Raw genomic sequence first — 15,412 nt, 5'->3', positions numbered from 1 at the left:
GTGGTTTTTTTAACAATAGCATAACAATGTAAGGGTTTGATATGGTTTAAGTTGACAATTTTAGTATTAATATTGATGAGGAAAGTGATCCAAAATTGATCATAGATTAGCTAGTTTACTTAATGCCACTTGGGTGTACCTGTTGTAAAGCAACAAACAGGATTTTGAATGACATGGACATTTTGGAGGTTATATGAGAAAGTGTCACCAATGATCGGTAAAGGATATTGCCCATTGCTGCTTATCCTTTTTTAGTGAGCAGATTCTTTACATTGTGACAGGAACAAAGCCTGTCAGTTTTTGTTTTCAGTATTCTGAACATACCTTGAAAAGGTAAGGTCAGTATCCAGCAAGGTTAAGAAATTGCACTGCTTTCCAAATGCAACCACCAGGGCCAGAGACATTTCTACTGCTCTGTATAGAAGCTGAGGTGCAGTTGTTCCAAAGACTGTTACTTTAGTCTTGCTATTATTTACAGTTTTTTCAGGTTGAATGTCTGTCAGAGTTGAGCAAAGTTGCATTTAATGAATTGCAGGTAGTTGTGGAGGAACAGACTAATTCCCAGATAAGTGTCACCTGCATAAAGGATGATTTGTCGGATATCAAAATAAGCATGGGAGTTGATGTCGATTGAGAACAATGGCCCTAGAACAGAAACATGTGAAACACATGGTGGGACAGAGTGGATTGTTAACTGTGATTGTTTAAACTGTTCAGAACCATTCCAAAGACAATGAGTTGAGGCCATACAAGGAATGTTGCTTGTAGAACTGGACATGGTCATCATGATGAGAAGTCCTAAAGAACTGGTTAAAAATTGCCCCATTAAGGTACCTAGTGTTAGTAGCCCTGTAAAGAACATTTGTCAAGAAAAAAGAACAGTTAAAAAGCAAAATATATTTCAATTTCGTAAACTTAATGAGTGAATTGGAATACATTTGGTCAGTGGCAAACATGGACATTGTGCAAAATCGGGTGATGTGAAGCTGCATATAGAAGCATTCAGATGTGATGCTTTATAGGCATGTGCTAATTGTTGGTAGCTAGCTATGTATGGCTTTACTTCTCTTTTAGATGCTGTAATTTGACAGCTGTATATTGCTTTTCAGCAAAAAGGCTTTTTATTTGTCTTTTACTTCTCTGAGGTTGAGGTGTTTATTGCTTCTGTTTGAAGGTTGTGCAGTTAGGGAATAGGCAAGAGCTCCTGAGTGTCTTCATCTTCTGCTTTCTTTGTTTCTGCAGAATACACGGCTAAAGGAAGGAATTTACAACATACATCCTGATGAGGAACCTCTGCGTTCAGAACTGCTGAGTGGAAAATTTACAGTCCTGGTAAGTACATTTTTGACACGGATCCTTTTTTTTAAATAGTAGTAGTAATAATAACAATAATAACAACAGCCATGGTAATAGTGAAGCATGCATTTAATTAGGGTTGGTGCATATAGCTGAGTTTAGGGTCACATTCCAGGTAAGTTCTGTGTAACCATGAACTGGCCCAGTCACAGATTAATCGTAAACTTTTCTAAGGTTATTAACCCCCCTCCATCTCCCCAAGAAAATGTATTTTATTTCTTGGTAGCTTGGAACATTTCTTTTGTTAAACATAGTAATGAAGCAGATATGATGTTCTTCGTGTTTCACTGTTGCAGTCATTACATTTGGATTATCCTGCTGGTAGGTTGCCCTCAGTCGGCCTGAATTCCAAAGTCTTGGGTCCTGCGTTGGTTGCTGTCGCCTCTTCCCTGACGTCAGGTGGTCAGGGGTATAAAAGATGCAGCCAACGCCATTTTATTCAGTCTTTCTTGCTGCGCGGTGCCCGAAGCAGAAGCAGTTCGCAAGTGCCGGTCGGCCGACTCCTGAGATTTTCATGTTCGAGTTTCAGATCTGAAGTCTTCTTTAAAAGCTAAGTACCCCGTTGGGGAAACTTTTTTCTTGCTCCAGACCGATGTCAGAAAAAGTTAATAATTGTATTTCTTGTGGGAAGCAAATACCTCATAAGGACTTTAATTCTTACTGTATTCCTTGCCTAGGCCCTGACCACGACGTTGCTAGTTGTCGGTTTTGTGCTAGATTTAACCAAAGCACTAAGCGTCGGTACGATTTTGCATTAAGCTATTTTGGGCGAAGATTTAGTTATACAATGTCATTGGACAGTCATCCGACTACCGGAGTTCACAAAAAACGCAAAGAAAAAGACAGGCAACCGAGGTCCAAAACTGACGACAAAGCTTATCCTAAGCAAGTCGCCGGTTCTCAGTGAGGTGCTTTCGCAGCCCCTGACACCCGCTACTTTAGAGTTGCAGGCTGCTACCGACTCCCATGTGGAGTCGGCCAGGCCGCTGGAAACTCAAGGTATTGGAGCCTCTGAGATTATTCCCTCAGATGGGTCCAGAGCTGCTGAGCAGGCATCTGTTTCTGAGGGTGTTTTCAGACCTAAACAATTATATATTAAACCGACTTCAAAGACCAAGGCTAAAACACCTTTAAAGGCAAAGAAACAAGTTCACCAGCCACATGGACAGGCCTCCATGCCCAAAAAACAGATGCTCAAAATGGCTGAAGACTGGATTACCTTGATCAGGGGTTCCCATCCCCCTCCTGATAAGAGGCCTAGGCAGGAGACAGCCTATGAATCTTCAGATCAGGTTTCCATTTCTTCTGATCAGGAATATTCTACCCCCCCCCCAGCCATGAGGATTCTGACGCTGAAGAATCAGTTCCTTCAGCTTCTCCACCTGAGGACTACTCTTTTGGGGAAACCTTGCATACCATGAGGGAAAACTTCCACTGGGAGAGCCAAGATTTTTCTGAATCTAAGAAAAGGCTCCGAGACTTCCTTTTACTACCTCAACACAGGCCTCTAGCTATTCCTCCTGTGTTGGACATTGTAGATGATGTGTTCTCAGAGTCTAGTCTGACCCCTGACTCTTTATCTCCAGCTCCTGTTAAGCCGGACAGATACTACAGGGTCCCTGACTCTCATAAATTCCTTTTCAAAAACCCTACTGCAGACCCAGGAACTATTTCTCAGGGTCCAAAAGGGGTCAAGGCTTCTACAGCAAAAAAAACCCTACCCCCTCTGACAGGGATTTTAGGGCACTGGATAGATGGGGAAAAAGATTTACACATCTGCTACTTTGGCTATAAGGGCCTTAAATTGCCAGTTTCATATGCTTAAATATCAGCAATATATCATGACACTCCTTTAACAGCAAATGATGGCAAGCTCTGAATATGCAGAAAACAAAGAAATGCAGGATTTATTGCATGCAGCTGAACAAGTTGGAAAGCATACTTTGCAATGTGGGTTTGATTCCCTGGAGGCCTCCTGCAGGGCCACTGTTACAGGTTCTGTCATTAGGAGGCATGCTTGGTTAAAGGAACAAACTCTGCCTGACCATGTTAAAGCAAAATTATTAGATGCTCCTGTTACAACATGATACCTTGTTTGGCGTTAAGGTGGAAGAGGTGTTAAAGAAAATGGAGGACAAAGCTAAATCTATGCAAACGGTCAAGGATTTCTAACAGGTACAGCCACCTAGATTTAGCAGACACTGGCCTACAAAGAACTGGACCTTTCCAGTCTCAGACTCAAAGGGGCAGATCCAGATGTCCTAGAGGCAGATCACAACTGCAAGGATCCTACAGGTCTAAGCAGTGGAGTGCTTCTACCTCCAAAGGTGGAGAAGACAAAGCACAATCATAAAGGAAACAGTCCCAATGACTTCCCCCTGCCTGCACCAAGCACTTGCCTTCTGGCAGCAGCCTTATGGGGAAAACTAGCGCTTTTTTCACAAAATTGGCACATTATAACCCAGGACAAATGGGTTCTAGACATAATGTCACAAGGCTACAAGTTTCATTTCCATACCCTGCCAAGGGCAAACGGTTGGCCAGACTTGCCAAAAAATCAATGGGCAGAGGCTCAAAAACAAGTCGCAACTCTCATGGACATGAGGGCTATTCAACAAGTGCCACAGCAAGAACAGGGACAAGGATTTTACTCAAGACTGTTCTTAGTACCCAGAAAGGACAAAGCATGGAGACCAATACTGGACCTATCTATTCTAAACACTTTCATGGATATTCCAAAATTAAAGATGTTGACGTTACAGCACCTTCTGCCCATGCTGGGCAGCAAGACTTGGCTCGTGACTTTAGACCCAAAAGAGACTTACTTGCATGCCCCAATCAGACAATCATGCAGAAGATATCTCAGATTCAAGACTGGCTCAAAGCATTATCAATTCTCTGCACTGCCCTTTGGCTTATCTACTGCGCCCAGGGTCTTCACAAAGTACCTGGCACCAGTAATTGCTTACTGCAGACAAAGAGAAATACAAATATATCCTTACTTGGACGACTGCCTCATACAAGCAGAGAACAAGGACATTCTACTACAGCATCTGACGTTTGTGATAAGACTATTAACATGCCTATGGTACACAGTCAACAAAAATAAATCAAAACTAGTACCCTCGCAAGAGATAATAATATTCCTGGGTGCAAGTTTAAATACAACTGCCCAGATGGCTTATCTCACCCAGACAAAGGCAACTGACTACCTCTTTCAAGGAAATGGCCACAAAGGCCCAGTTATCTGCAAGAAAAATTCTGCAGGCTTTGGGCTTCATGGCATCCTGCATCTTACTAATTCCATATGCAAGACTGCATATGAGGAAAATTCAATGGTACCTAAAAAGTGTCTGGACACAACATTGCCACAGTCTGGAAACAATGATTACTCTAATTCCCTGCCTGCAACAGGAGTTTCGATGGTGGACAAGGGCTTGTCACCAAAACAAGGGACAGCCATTTTCATTACCCCCAGCCAGGCAGAGCCCAACGACAGACGCTTCAGATTATGCCTGGGGGGCACACATGGCAGCAAGAGGCATTCAGGGCACCTGGTCCACAAACCAAAAGCATCTACATATCAATCAAAAAGAGATGCTAGCTGTTCAAAATGCCCTGACAGCCTTCATGGACCTACTTCATCCGGGACAACTACTGATAAAGGCAGACAACACCACTGTCATGTGGTACATAAACAAGCAGGGGGGCACTCATTCCTATCCCCTGTGCAGACAAGCCATGGCTTTATGGGACACAGCATCGACTTACCAAGTTCATCTGCAGGCACAATTTCTGCCAGGAAAGGAAAATACTCTGGCAGACGAACTAAGCAGAAACATCATGGATCCCCACGAGTGACACCTGGATCCACAAGTCTTCAGCATGATAAAAGAAATGGGGACACCCGGACATAGATCTATTTGCCTCCCCTTAAAACAATCAACTAAAAAGATTCTGCACAAGGACTTATCACAGACAAGCATGGAAAGTGGACGCCTTATCTTTCAACTGAACAAACCTATCAGTATATGCCTTTCTTCCACTGCCTCTCCTCCCAAAGGTACTCCTAAAAGTCAGGCAGGAGAAACCAAAAATGATTCTGATTGCCCCAGACTGGCCACGCCAGTACTGGTATCCGATCTTAATGAACTTGTCCCAGTGCCCAGCCTGGACGTTACCCCAAATACCTCATCTACTGTCCCAGCAAAACAATCAGATTCTGCACAGCCAACTCAGAACTCTAAATCTGGCAGCATGGAGGATAATGTAGCCATACAAACCACTCCTCTCAGTAAAGCTGTGATGGATATCATTTTAGAAGCCAGAAGGCCTAGTACTAGAAAATCCTATGCTGGGAAATGGAAGAGATTTTGCGCTTGGAACCAAGCTCAAGGAACTGATACAGCTGTCCCAAATATTCCTCAGATTTTACAATACTTAACTGAGATGCTGGACAAGGGCCTATCTTTTTCATCAATTAAAATCCATGCCTCTGCCATTTCGGCTCATTACAATGCAGAGCCACCACTCTTTTCTCATCATTTATTCAGGTAGTACCTCAGAGGAGCCAAAAACTTAAGGCCTCCGAGGAGAACACCAGTACCTCCATGGGATATCCATTATGTCTTGGAAAAATTCACCTTACCTCCTTTTGAGCCAGCTGCTACTGCGGATATAAAGTTCTTATCTTGGAAAACAGCTCTACTCCTAGCAATAACTTCTGCAAGACGAGTTTCAGAGCTACAGGCTCTCATGGCTGTGGAACCCTATATCTTTTTTTATCCAGATAGGGTCTCTCTGAGAATAAACCCTACTTTTATGCCTAAGGTGGTATCCAGTGTAGCCCTTAACCAAACAATTCATTTGCCAACTTTTTATCCAAATCCACAGAACAAGGGAGAGAAAATTCTGCATTCTTTGGATGTACACAGACAACTTAGATTCTACTTGGACAAAACTAAAGTTTTCAGAAAGACAGAACAATTACTAGTGGCATATGCCACAGCATCACAAGGAAAGGCTATCTCCAAGCAGACTATTTCAAAGTGGATAGGTCACTGCATTCGTTTCTGCTACTCGCAGCATGGCAAACCAGTGCCTAAGGGCATTAGGCCACATTCAACCAGAGCTGCAGCCACTTCTGCAGCCTTTCTCAGGGGAGTACCAACCAAAGACATTCTAGAGGCTGCTACTTGAGTTCAGTACATACCTTTACAAAACATTACAGTCTGCCTCTTTACTCAAAATCCAGGGCAGGCTTTTCCACTGCAGTTCTGCAGGGCCTCATAGCCGCTCCTAATGCTGTTTAGCTCCAGCCCCCCCCCCAACCATAGCTTTGGGACTCAACCCAAATGTAATGACTGCAACAGTGAAACATGAAGAACATAGTACAGTTGTGTACACTTACCGTAAATGTAGATGTTCGAGTGTATTCACTGTTGCAGTCCAGGTTACCCACCCACCATCCCCCTTATTTTTGCTGGAACTTATCTTTACTTCTCTAATCTATACAACCTAGGTGGTGTATTTGCTTATAGATGAAGGTAAAGCTTATTTTGGTGCATGTATGTTTTATTTACATAATTTTTAACGTACCCTTTTGGGGGCACCTGACATCTGGGACAAGAAAAACTGAATAAAATGGCGTCAGCTGCATCTTTTATACCCGGACGACCTGGCGTCAGGGAAGAGGTGACAGCAACCAACGCAGGACCCAAGACTTTGGAATTCAGGCCAACTGAGGGCAACCTGCCAGCAGGATAACCCAAATGTAATGACTGCAACAGTGAATACACTCGAACATCTACATTTATGGTAAGTGTACACAACTGTACTTTATGCTTGCTGGTATGGAATTACTATCTAATATTTCAGCAGTACTTTTCTGCATCTGCTAAAGTGCACTGCAAGGTGGTGGACACCTAGCCTCAACAAACTGTTTTGATTTCAGCCTTTAAAAACAGATAGTAACTTGTTGATATTAAGGTTGTGTCATGCACCTTCATAACCTTAGTGTTTTTGGTATGCAGCAGTTATAAGGGTAGGGTGATGAGACTAATACCTATATACAGTCAGCAGTGTCTCATAATGATACAGTAATTGCCTCAGCAGCAGGAGGAAGCTGAATTCAAAACATTTTAGGGATGTTATCTAACAGTGGTTTAAGGTTGTAACATTGGCATATGGGTGTGTTTGACACGCTTGTGAAGTTTTCTAAATACTCTTCCCATTTACCTTATGGGATGCTAGATTTGGTTGCTTGCTATAAAATGCTTGTGTCCATGAAAGGAACTGCTTCTAGGGTGTCTACAGTCCTTGCAGTACGGATTATGCTTATAGTACATCTTATAATTCTGGTATCTGTAGCCTGTAATAAATACTGCTTTTGTTTACTTAATAGAGTTACTAGTCTGAAGCACTATACATCTGTGCTGTAGTTAACCTGCAGGACAATACTTTTGTGGTGCATCTGAAAATGGAGAGAATGAGATGGACAGTTGAGCTTTGGCTAAGTTTCATGACAGTAATGAGAAACTAGATGGTGTTAAAATAAGTCCACAAGGGAATAGATGCCGTAATCTTGAAATGCATAGTGCTTGCTGGATGAGGCTGCTTTGACTGCAAATAAGAATCACTCAGAATCCTAAAAGGATGGCCATCTCTAGGTGTCCTTCCATTTCACTATTGAAGTATCTGTAACATTAGGGATCCCCTGCCTTGGGCAGCCCGACGTCCAGCCAGTATACCAAAGCCTTAGGTTGCTTTAAGGTAAGGCATATGTCACACATATGCTTCTTGCAAAGCATAGGGCTTAAAGGTGACGTCCAGACGTACCATCCTCAGAACTTCTTTGCCATCAAGTCTGAACACCATCTCTTGAGCATCGGTCTGAACCCGTATATTCCATAGCTAGCTTCACCGAGGCATTGCAGATAGTTTCCCTGTTGGGGTTTCATTTTTACTTGCTTTTTCTTTTTGTGCTTGTGGGGTTTTCATGTCATCCATGAAAGGTAAATGTCAGCGTGTGAGACATATTCTCCATAAAGACTGTCAGGAACAGTGTCTGTTTTGCCTTTATGCGTCGCACGACCATATGTCCTGTTCCATCTCTCAGGCCTTTGTACCTAAAACTTTGCATAATATACTTTCTTCTTCGGTTCTGTATCTTGAGAGTCAGCATCTTAAACTTCTCGCAAAAGATATAAGGGAGGGAACTTCCCACCCTGAGGATCAGCCTTTAAGTAGGAAGAAGGCTAAGAAGCCTAGACTGGAATCCTGCACTGTTCAGCCTCCGCGGGACAGCTCTTCCTGAGGTGAGTGAATATCCGGGCGTTCAACCAGCTTTGTTGTCTGATTTCTCTGCCGCAACTGGGTTGGAGGCCATTGTGGATCCATCTTTAAACATGTCTGAGGAGGCTTTTCAGACATCTGTTTCAGACATTCAAGGAGAACTGTGGTTCATCATTATCGAGGGACTTGAGGGGGGGGGGTCCTCAGATTTTATTCAGAGAAGTACCACCTACTACCATTATTGAATGCCGTTCTGTGTCAGAGCCTTCCAAGTTTTATAAGGCTGACATTCCATTAAAGAAAAAAAAAAACTAAACTTATTTCTCCTGCACCTAAGGATCTACAGAGCGAATGGTAGGCCTTCACTAAGGGTTTGTTTAGTGCTTTGATGGCATTGAAACTTCTTCAGGCTGTTCCTGCTTCCCCTTGGTCCTTTACTCCCCTTAAAAGATCCAGGGAACAGAATTCCTTTGAGGAGGAGCTGGATTTGGATGAGGAATCCCATGCTTACTCTTCTCAGATCCTTTTCCGTTGGACTATGGGAAAGAGGAAGAGGAGTCCAGCAGTCCTGATACTCCCTTTGAAGAGATTTCTTTTGGGGACTCTATTACCAGGAAGATGGAGTTCTTTAAGTGTGATTGTGCTCAGGTGTCAGAGATTCATAAGTACTATGAGCTGCTGCAGATGGAATCTCCTAAACCTTATGCTGTTTCTCCCATTTTGGCCACTTTGTTAGATACATTTACCAATGCCTCTAAAGCTCCAGATTCTCAGCCTCCTGCTCCCAAGAAACCTATTAGGTTTTATAGTGTGTCTGAAGACTGTAAATATTTGTACAAATGTCATGCTGCTGACCCGTCAGTGGTGTCTGTAGCCTCTGACAAACCCTCTCCATTGCTTCCTTCACTCAAGTTACTGCCCTCTAATAAAGGTAGCAGTACCATGGAGAGGCTAGGTAAGAAGGTTTATACCTCTGCTACCTTGGCTTTTAGGGCTTTTAATTGTCAGACCCTTATGTCTAGGTATGTGTTTGCTGTCCCGTCCCAGGCTTGTCAGGTTACATCTGATCCCCCAAACTGAGGGGAAAACTTCTGCTCCGTCCTTTAGGGACTTCTCCCAGGTGGCTTGTCATTTTATCAAGTGCAGCTATGATGCAGCAGATGATTTCTCTAGGGCGGCTGTTTTTGGGTCAGTGATGAGGAGGTATTCTTGGCTTTGGCTTCAAACTTTGCCTGATGATATCAAGGCTAAGATGATGTATGTCCCCTGTTGATAGTAAACAAATTGGCAGCAGCGTCACCAAGCAAGTGTTTTAGTCCCTTCAGGGTAAGGGAAAGGCTTTACAGGAACTCAAACATGTCTGTTTCTGCTTTTCCTAGAAACTACCAAAAGTCGTCCTTTGTTTGCAGACAATCTTATCCTCCTCCTAAGGGCAAAAAGTGTGGCAAGCGGGCTTCTCCTGCTAAGGCTACTCAGACTTCATTGCCTCAAAAGTCTTCCTTTCCCGATAAACCAGGTGCTCTCTGACTATCTTGCTCTACCCAGCCAATTTCCTCTTTGTCTTCATCTTTCTCTTCCTATTTGGCTACATATTACTCAGGATTCCTGGGTTCTGTCATTATTCGTCAGGGATATTTCATGGTGTGGAAATCCCCCCCCCCCCTTTTGGGTATTCCTCAGCCCCCTCTGGAACAACTTTCCTTTTTCCTAGAGATACTTCAGGATCTTTTGACTCATGGTACTATTCAGGAGGTGCCTGTGTCCCAAAGGGTTAGGGAGTTTTACTCCAGGATGTTTCAGTACCCAGAAAGGAGGGTGCTTGGAGATCAGTTCTAGAGCTCTCTCATCTATCACTTTTTTGTGAAGGTGCCCACTTTTCGGATGTTGTCCTTTCAGACCTTGTTCCCTCTTTTGCTTCCTCAGGCTTATATGGAGTCTCTGGATTGCAAGGATGCATATCTCCTTATTCCGATCCATCCCCTTTTTAGGAAGTTTTTGCATTTCTCTGTTGCTTTCTGGCATTTGTAGTTATTTGCTTTGTCCTTTGGCCTTTCCATTGTCCCAAAGGTATTCATCAAATGCCTTGCTCCTGTAATTGCTTTTTGCAGGCTTCAGAGGATCCAAGTTTTCCCTACTTGGTCAACCTGCTGTTTCAGGCATCCTGTTCACAGGTCCTGTTGCAAAATCTCCATTTCGTCGTTTCTGTTCTTCAGAGCCTGGGGTTTACAATAAACTTCAAAAAGTCTTCACTAACTCCTTCTCAGGACCATGTTTTTCTGGGTTGTGGGATTCAGACTGTGCCTTTGCTGGCACCCCTGCCTCCTGTCATGACCTTGAACCTCATATCTTTCTTTCCGACTCCATATTCTGTTAAAGCTCATTCTACTTGGGCTGTGGCTTCCAGTTTTTTTTTTTTTTTTTTTTTTTCTTTTTCTATACAAGGGTTTGGATACTAACTCTTTTCTTGAGGCAGCCACCTGGACTGTGCATACATTTACCAGGCACTACAAGTTGGATGAAATCGCAATAGCTAGAGTTGGTTTTGCTAGGGCCATCTTTCATGGTTTCTTAGAGGGCTCTGCTGGTCCTTCCTCCTCCCAAGTTTCTTCCTGAGCTTTGGCACTTTCTGTAATGTTATGAATACTGCAACAGAGAACTGGAAAGATTTAATACAATTGCGTAAAATCTTCTCAAAATGGTAGATGTCCTCTTCTCTGCTGCAATATTCACTCCCTCCCTCCTCCCTCTGGTCTAGTTGTCTTATTGATGTACAGGTTACCTCTTGTTTTTCCTTGGACTCTCCTTCCCACTGGGGTTTTCTCTTCTAAGGATGGTACATCCAGACATCACCTTTATGCCCTATGTTTCGCGATGAGCATACGTGTGATGTGTGGCATACCTTAAGGCAAACTAAGGCTTTGGTATACTTGCCCGACGTCGGGCTACCCAAGACAGTGGACCCCTAATGCTATGAATACTACAACAATAAAAAGAAGGACATCTACCATTATGGTAAGATTTTACACAACTGTACTTTTCTGTGGCTGCCAGTCCCTATACAGATCTGCGTTCTGTAGTATTTCATTTGCTCAGATCTACAGAGAAACCGTTTTGACTTTAAAAGTCCTCCATAATGGATACCTTTTGCAATTTTTTTCTACTGTCCTTAGCTATATATATATATATATATATATATATATATATATATATATATATATTTTTTTATTATTATTATTTTTTTCTGCCCGCATATATTGGCGGACTGCAGCTTTTAACACGCAAGTGCAGTGATAAAGCACACTGGGTTAGGACAGCATGCCTAGTCTTTGCACTTCTCAGATATACATCACAAGGATCATTGCTGCAAGGTTCACATATCTATTTTAGAATTCACCTGAAGTGAACATTTGTCTGTGGCCAGATATCTTAAGCAGTCAGATGTCATTTGCCATGTTCTGTTGCAATATTTAGCAAGGTCCATTAGACATTAGCTGGATGGTAAAAATAATATTCGTATCCTTCCCCTCGTGCTGTTATTAGCTTCACTGTGTTAGTGTAATTTTAGGTGATCTTTCCCAGCTGTCTATCAGCAAGTATGTAGCAGTTCCTGAAATGTACTGTAGGTATTTTTTCCTTGAATTCTTCTGAGGATAAGTGGCATCTTCTGTGGAAGTCAACAATTAATGTTTTTGTGACTAGCAGATTCCCTCAGAGATACTCTTCTGAAATTTTTGTTTGGAAAAAGAGCACAATGTGAAACATTGCTCATTGTGCTACCTTTATTATAAAGATAACTAGAAGAGCTAAGAGTCTACCAAACTCTTTTGACTTTCAAAGCTGCCCCCAAACTCTGCAAATTGTGTACCCACAAGTTATTCTATTAATACTGGATGTTTTCCTCTGTGTTTTACCATACAGATGAGGATTTTTAAATGCTTATTTCCTTATTTCATTTTTTTGTCTTTGAGTTCCACTTCAGAACTTCAGATTTTTTTTTTGCAGTAGCACTGGTATAATGAAAGCTTGATCTGTTTTTCTGTCTTCTGTCCATTCCTCAATGGATGGTTACTCTGACTTGAGATAAATCTAACTTCAGCCACTTCTCTGACTTTGGATCCAAGGCATAAGATATCCCCTTACCTATAACCCTGTGCTGGACCTCTGTTATCCAAGATCTTGTTTGCCGTTTGTTCATTCCAGACAAAGATCTCCTTAACTCAAGCTAAGTTGGTGATTTTGAGAGACTTGAAAAGCTCAGCAGCTGCAGAACCAAAATGATTTTGATTATCTAAGAAGCATCCAAAGGTTTGATCTTAATGTCATCAGGCAATGCCTGAAGACAAAGCCAAGAATAATGCCTCCTAACTGAACCAAAGGCAGCAGCCCTGGGAGAGGCATCATTGCTGCATTTGAGTGAGTGGGCCAAAGCCTTCCCCTGAAAGTCAAGAAGGTCAGAAACTATCTTAGAAACCTGAGGAAGGAGAACAAAAACATACCTGGACAAATGAGTTTGGTAGTTAATGACCCTAAATGGTAAAGTAGCAACAGTGCAAACTTTCTTGCCCAGCTGTTCTACAGCCTTACTGTCCTTATCAGAAGAGAACAGCTTGGTAGAAGACAGTAATGTGGATGGCTTGTCAGAGGAGACTCACTACAGAAGGGTCAGCAGAAGGGGGTTTTAAAAGAACTTTGAGCAGCTTAGGCACTTTATCGAATCTGTCTGGCTTCTTGGGTGCAGGAAGCTGAGTCAGGCGCTGCAGAAGCTGCTGAGAAAGTATCTAGAAGGGCAACCAGAACAGGATGAACAGCAGATGGCTTGGGGGACTCCATCTGTAGGAGCTCAAATTTTTTTTTTCCGAGTCTGGGACTTGAGAACAGTCCCACTTTTAAAGTAATCCATCATATGGGCAATGACATCCCCAAAGGAGAGCTGCTCTTCGGGAGAATCGGGACTTATGTAGTCCTTCTCCTCTGAACCATATTCCAAGGGGGAAGGGATTTGAGAAGAGCAAGCCAAAGATTCTTCCCCTGAGTCCAGGTCCTCATTCAAGGAATCCACTTCCTTAGGCCCCTTGAGAGGAGTGGAAGACCAGGGTAGAGCAGGAACAGAAACTCCTTAAGTGGGCTTCAAGGCCATCAAAGAATTAAACCCTGAGTGAAATCCTGTCTTTCACACTGGAAATCTTTTACAAAAGACAGGCAAAATGGTTTGTTTTCTGTGGGACATCTGCTCGAAACACCCTCTGAGGGTTGGACCCTTGGAGAGACTCAGTAATGATTGTAGAAATCTTCTCTGTAACTAAGCTCCATCTCAGTCCTTCAGATTTAGTCAGCCGAGGTTTCCCTTCAGTGTCAGACACAGACATTTAAAAAGCCTCTGAGTACATGTGAGAAGCTGGATCCATGCTGGCTTCTGACTGGGTCATGGCAGAGGAATCCAAAGCAACCACCATACAGTCCTCTAGGCTTTCACCAGCCTCGAGAGAGCTGTCCAGGAGATACTGGACAGCAGCCAGATCAGTCCTACCTTTTTTGGCCGCCTTCTTGGCAGATGACTGGCCCTCAGTACGGGAGAATTCCATCATAGTACCCTGAGCAAACAACTTTAGTCGTTTGTTCTCTGGGTGTATGGACAAGGAATTGAAATGACTGTGTAGGGTTTAAGGCACAAGTACCTGGCAGATAAAGCACTGTGTATGATCATGGGAAGCACCCAAAAAGCAGAAACGCTGGCTATGATGGTCTTCATGGGGAATCTGCCTCCCACACTGACATTTTCTCTTTCTGGATGATATGAGTCCAACAATAACAAAAAATAGAAGAAACAGAAAAAAACTCAACTGGCCACTGATCTGAAAACATGGCTTTGTAACCAGCAAAGCAGATGGGCATTTAGACGAATGTTTAACAATGACATTTGGGCTGGTAGCAAAGAAGTTCTAAGTGTGTGCATCCGTATATCAACTTTATGCCATACATCTTGCACAGGGAGCATACATGTGATGTACAACGCCTGTAAGTACTAAAAGCTTTGGTATACTGGCCAGATGTTGGACTGTCTTAGGCAAGAGGTCCCTTAGGTAGAGAATAATGCAGCAGTGAAGAGGAGGAAATCTACTGCTTTGATAAGGTTTTACACAACTGTACTTTCTTAAGCCTCCCTGTCCTTAAACCCTTGGCTGTATATCTAGTCAACAAAGTTGTGGGTGATGGTCTTGCTGACATATCCTTGCAGCACAGTTCCTTCTCCCCTGTGTCCGGAAAGCCAGATAGCTTTTATAGAGTGAATATAGTGGTGAATCCAGCTGTGGTGTCTCTTGAATCCACCAAAGGGTCATCTAGGCCTGCAGCCATCTTTGCCGAATGATAAGGTGAGTAGACTTACTGACCAGTTTGGCTAAATGACACAAACCTCCACCTCCCTGACCATTAGATTTCTGAACTGTCTGTTCCATGTGCTCAAGTACCTTGCTTCATTTCATGAATAAATAAAAGCCAAGGCCGAAGGATGCAGCTTTAGAGTCTCCAGAGGGGCATCCCAAAATTGTGCAGTGTAGACCTCCAGGTGTCCATTCATGTAAATGTGGCTATGATGGATTTGGATGCATCATTCAGCGTGGCTGTCATGAGGTCCTTGACAAGGACGCATGCCTGGCTGAGGTCACAACCCCAGTCATGCCATGTCAAAGCAGAGCTTGTAAATGTCCCACTAGATAATGTGCATCAGTTTGAGCCTCTGGTGGAAAAGATGTTGAGAGACTGG

The 15,412-nt window shown here is 43.0% G+C and overlaps 1 protein-coding gene across 1 annotated transcript in view; it reads left to right on the top strand.

Moving 5' to 3' along the window:
- Positions 1-755: 755 nt before the first annotated feature.
- The window catches only part of LOC122791399 (tyrosine-protein phosphatase non-receptor type 9-like), a 594,700-nt gene continuing 580,043 nt past the window's right edge, over positions 756-15,412 (top strand). Inside the window, exons 1-2 of the mRNA XM_044059141.1 lie at positions 756-830; positions 1,195-1,332. Coding sequence (XP_043915076.1) covers positions 756-830; positions 1,195-1,332 — 213 coding nt within the window. The remainder of the gene's footprint in view (positions 831-1,194; positions 1,333-15,412) is intronic.

Source organism: Protopterus annectens, chromosome 17.part0, assembly GCF_019279795.1.
Source record: "Protopterus annectens isolate FY-2018-M chromosome 17.part0, PAN1.0, whole genome shotgun sequence".
NCBI lineage: Eukaryota > Metazoa > Chordata > Ceratodontiformes > Protopteridae > Protopterus > Protopterus annectens.
Note: the sequence above shows the minus strand (reverse complement) of the source record. Positions and strands in the feature narration are given on the sequence as shown.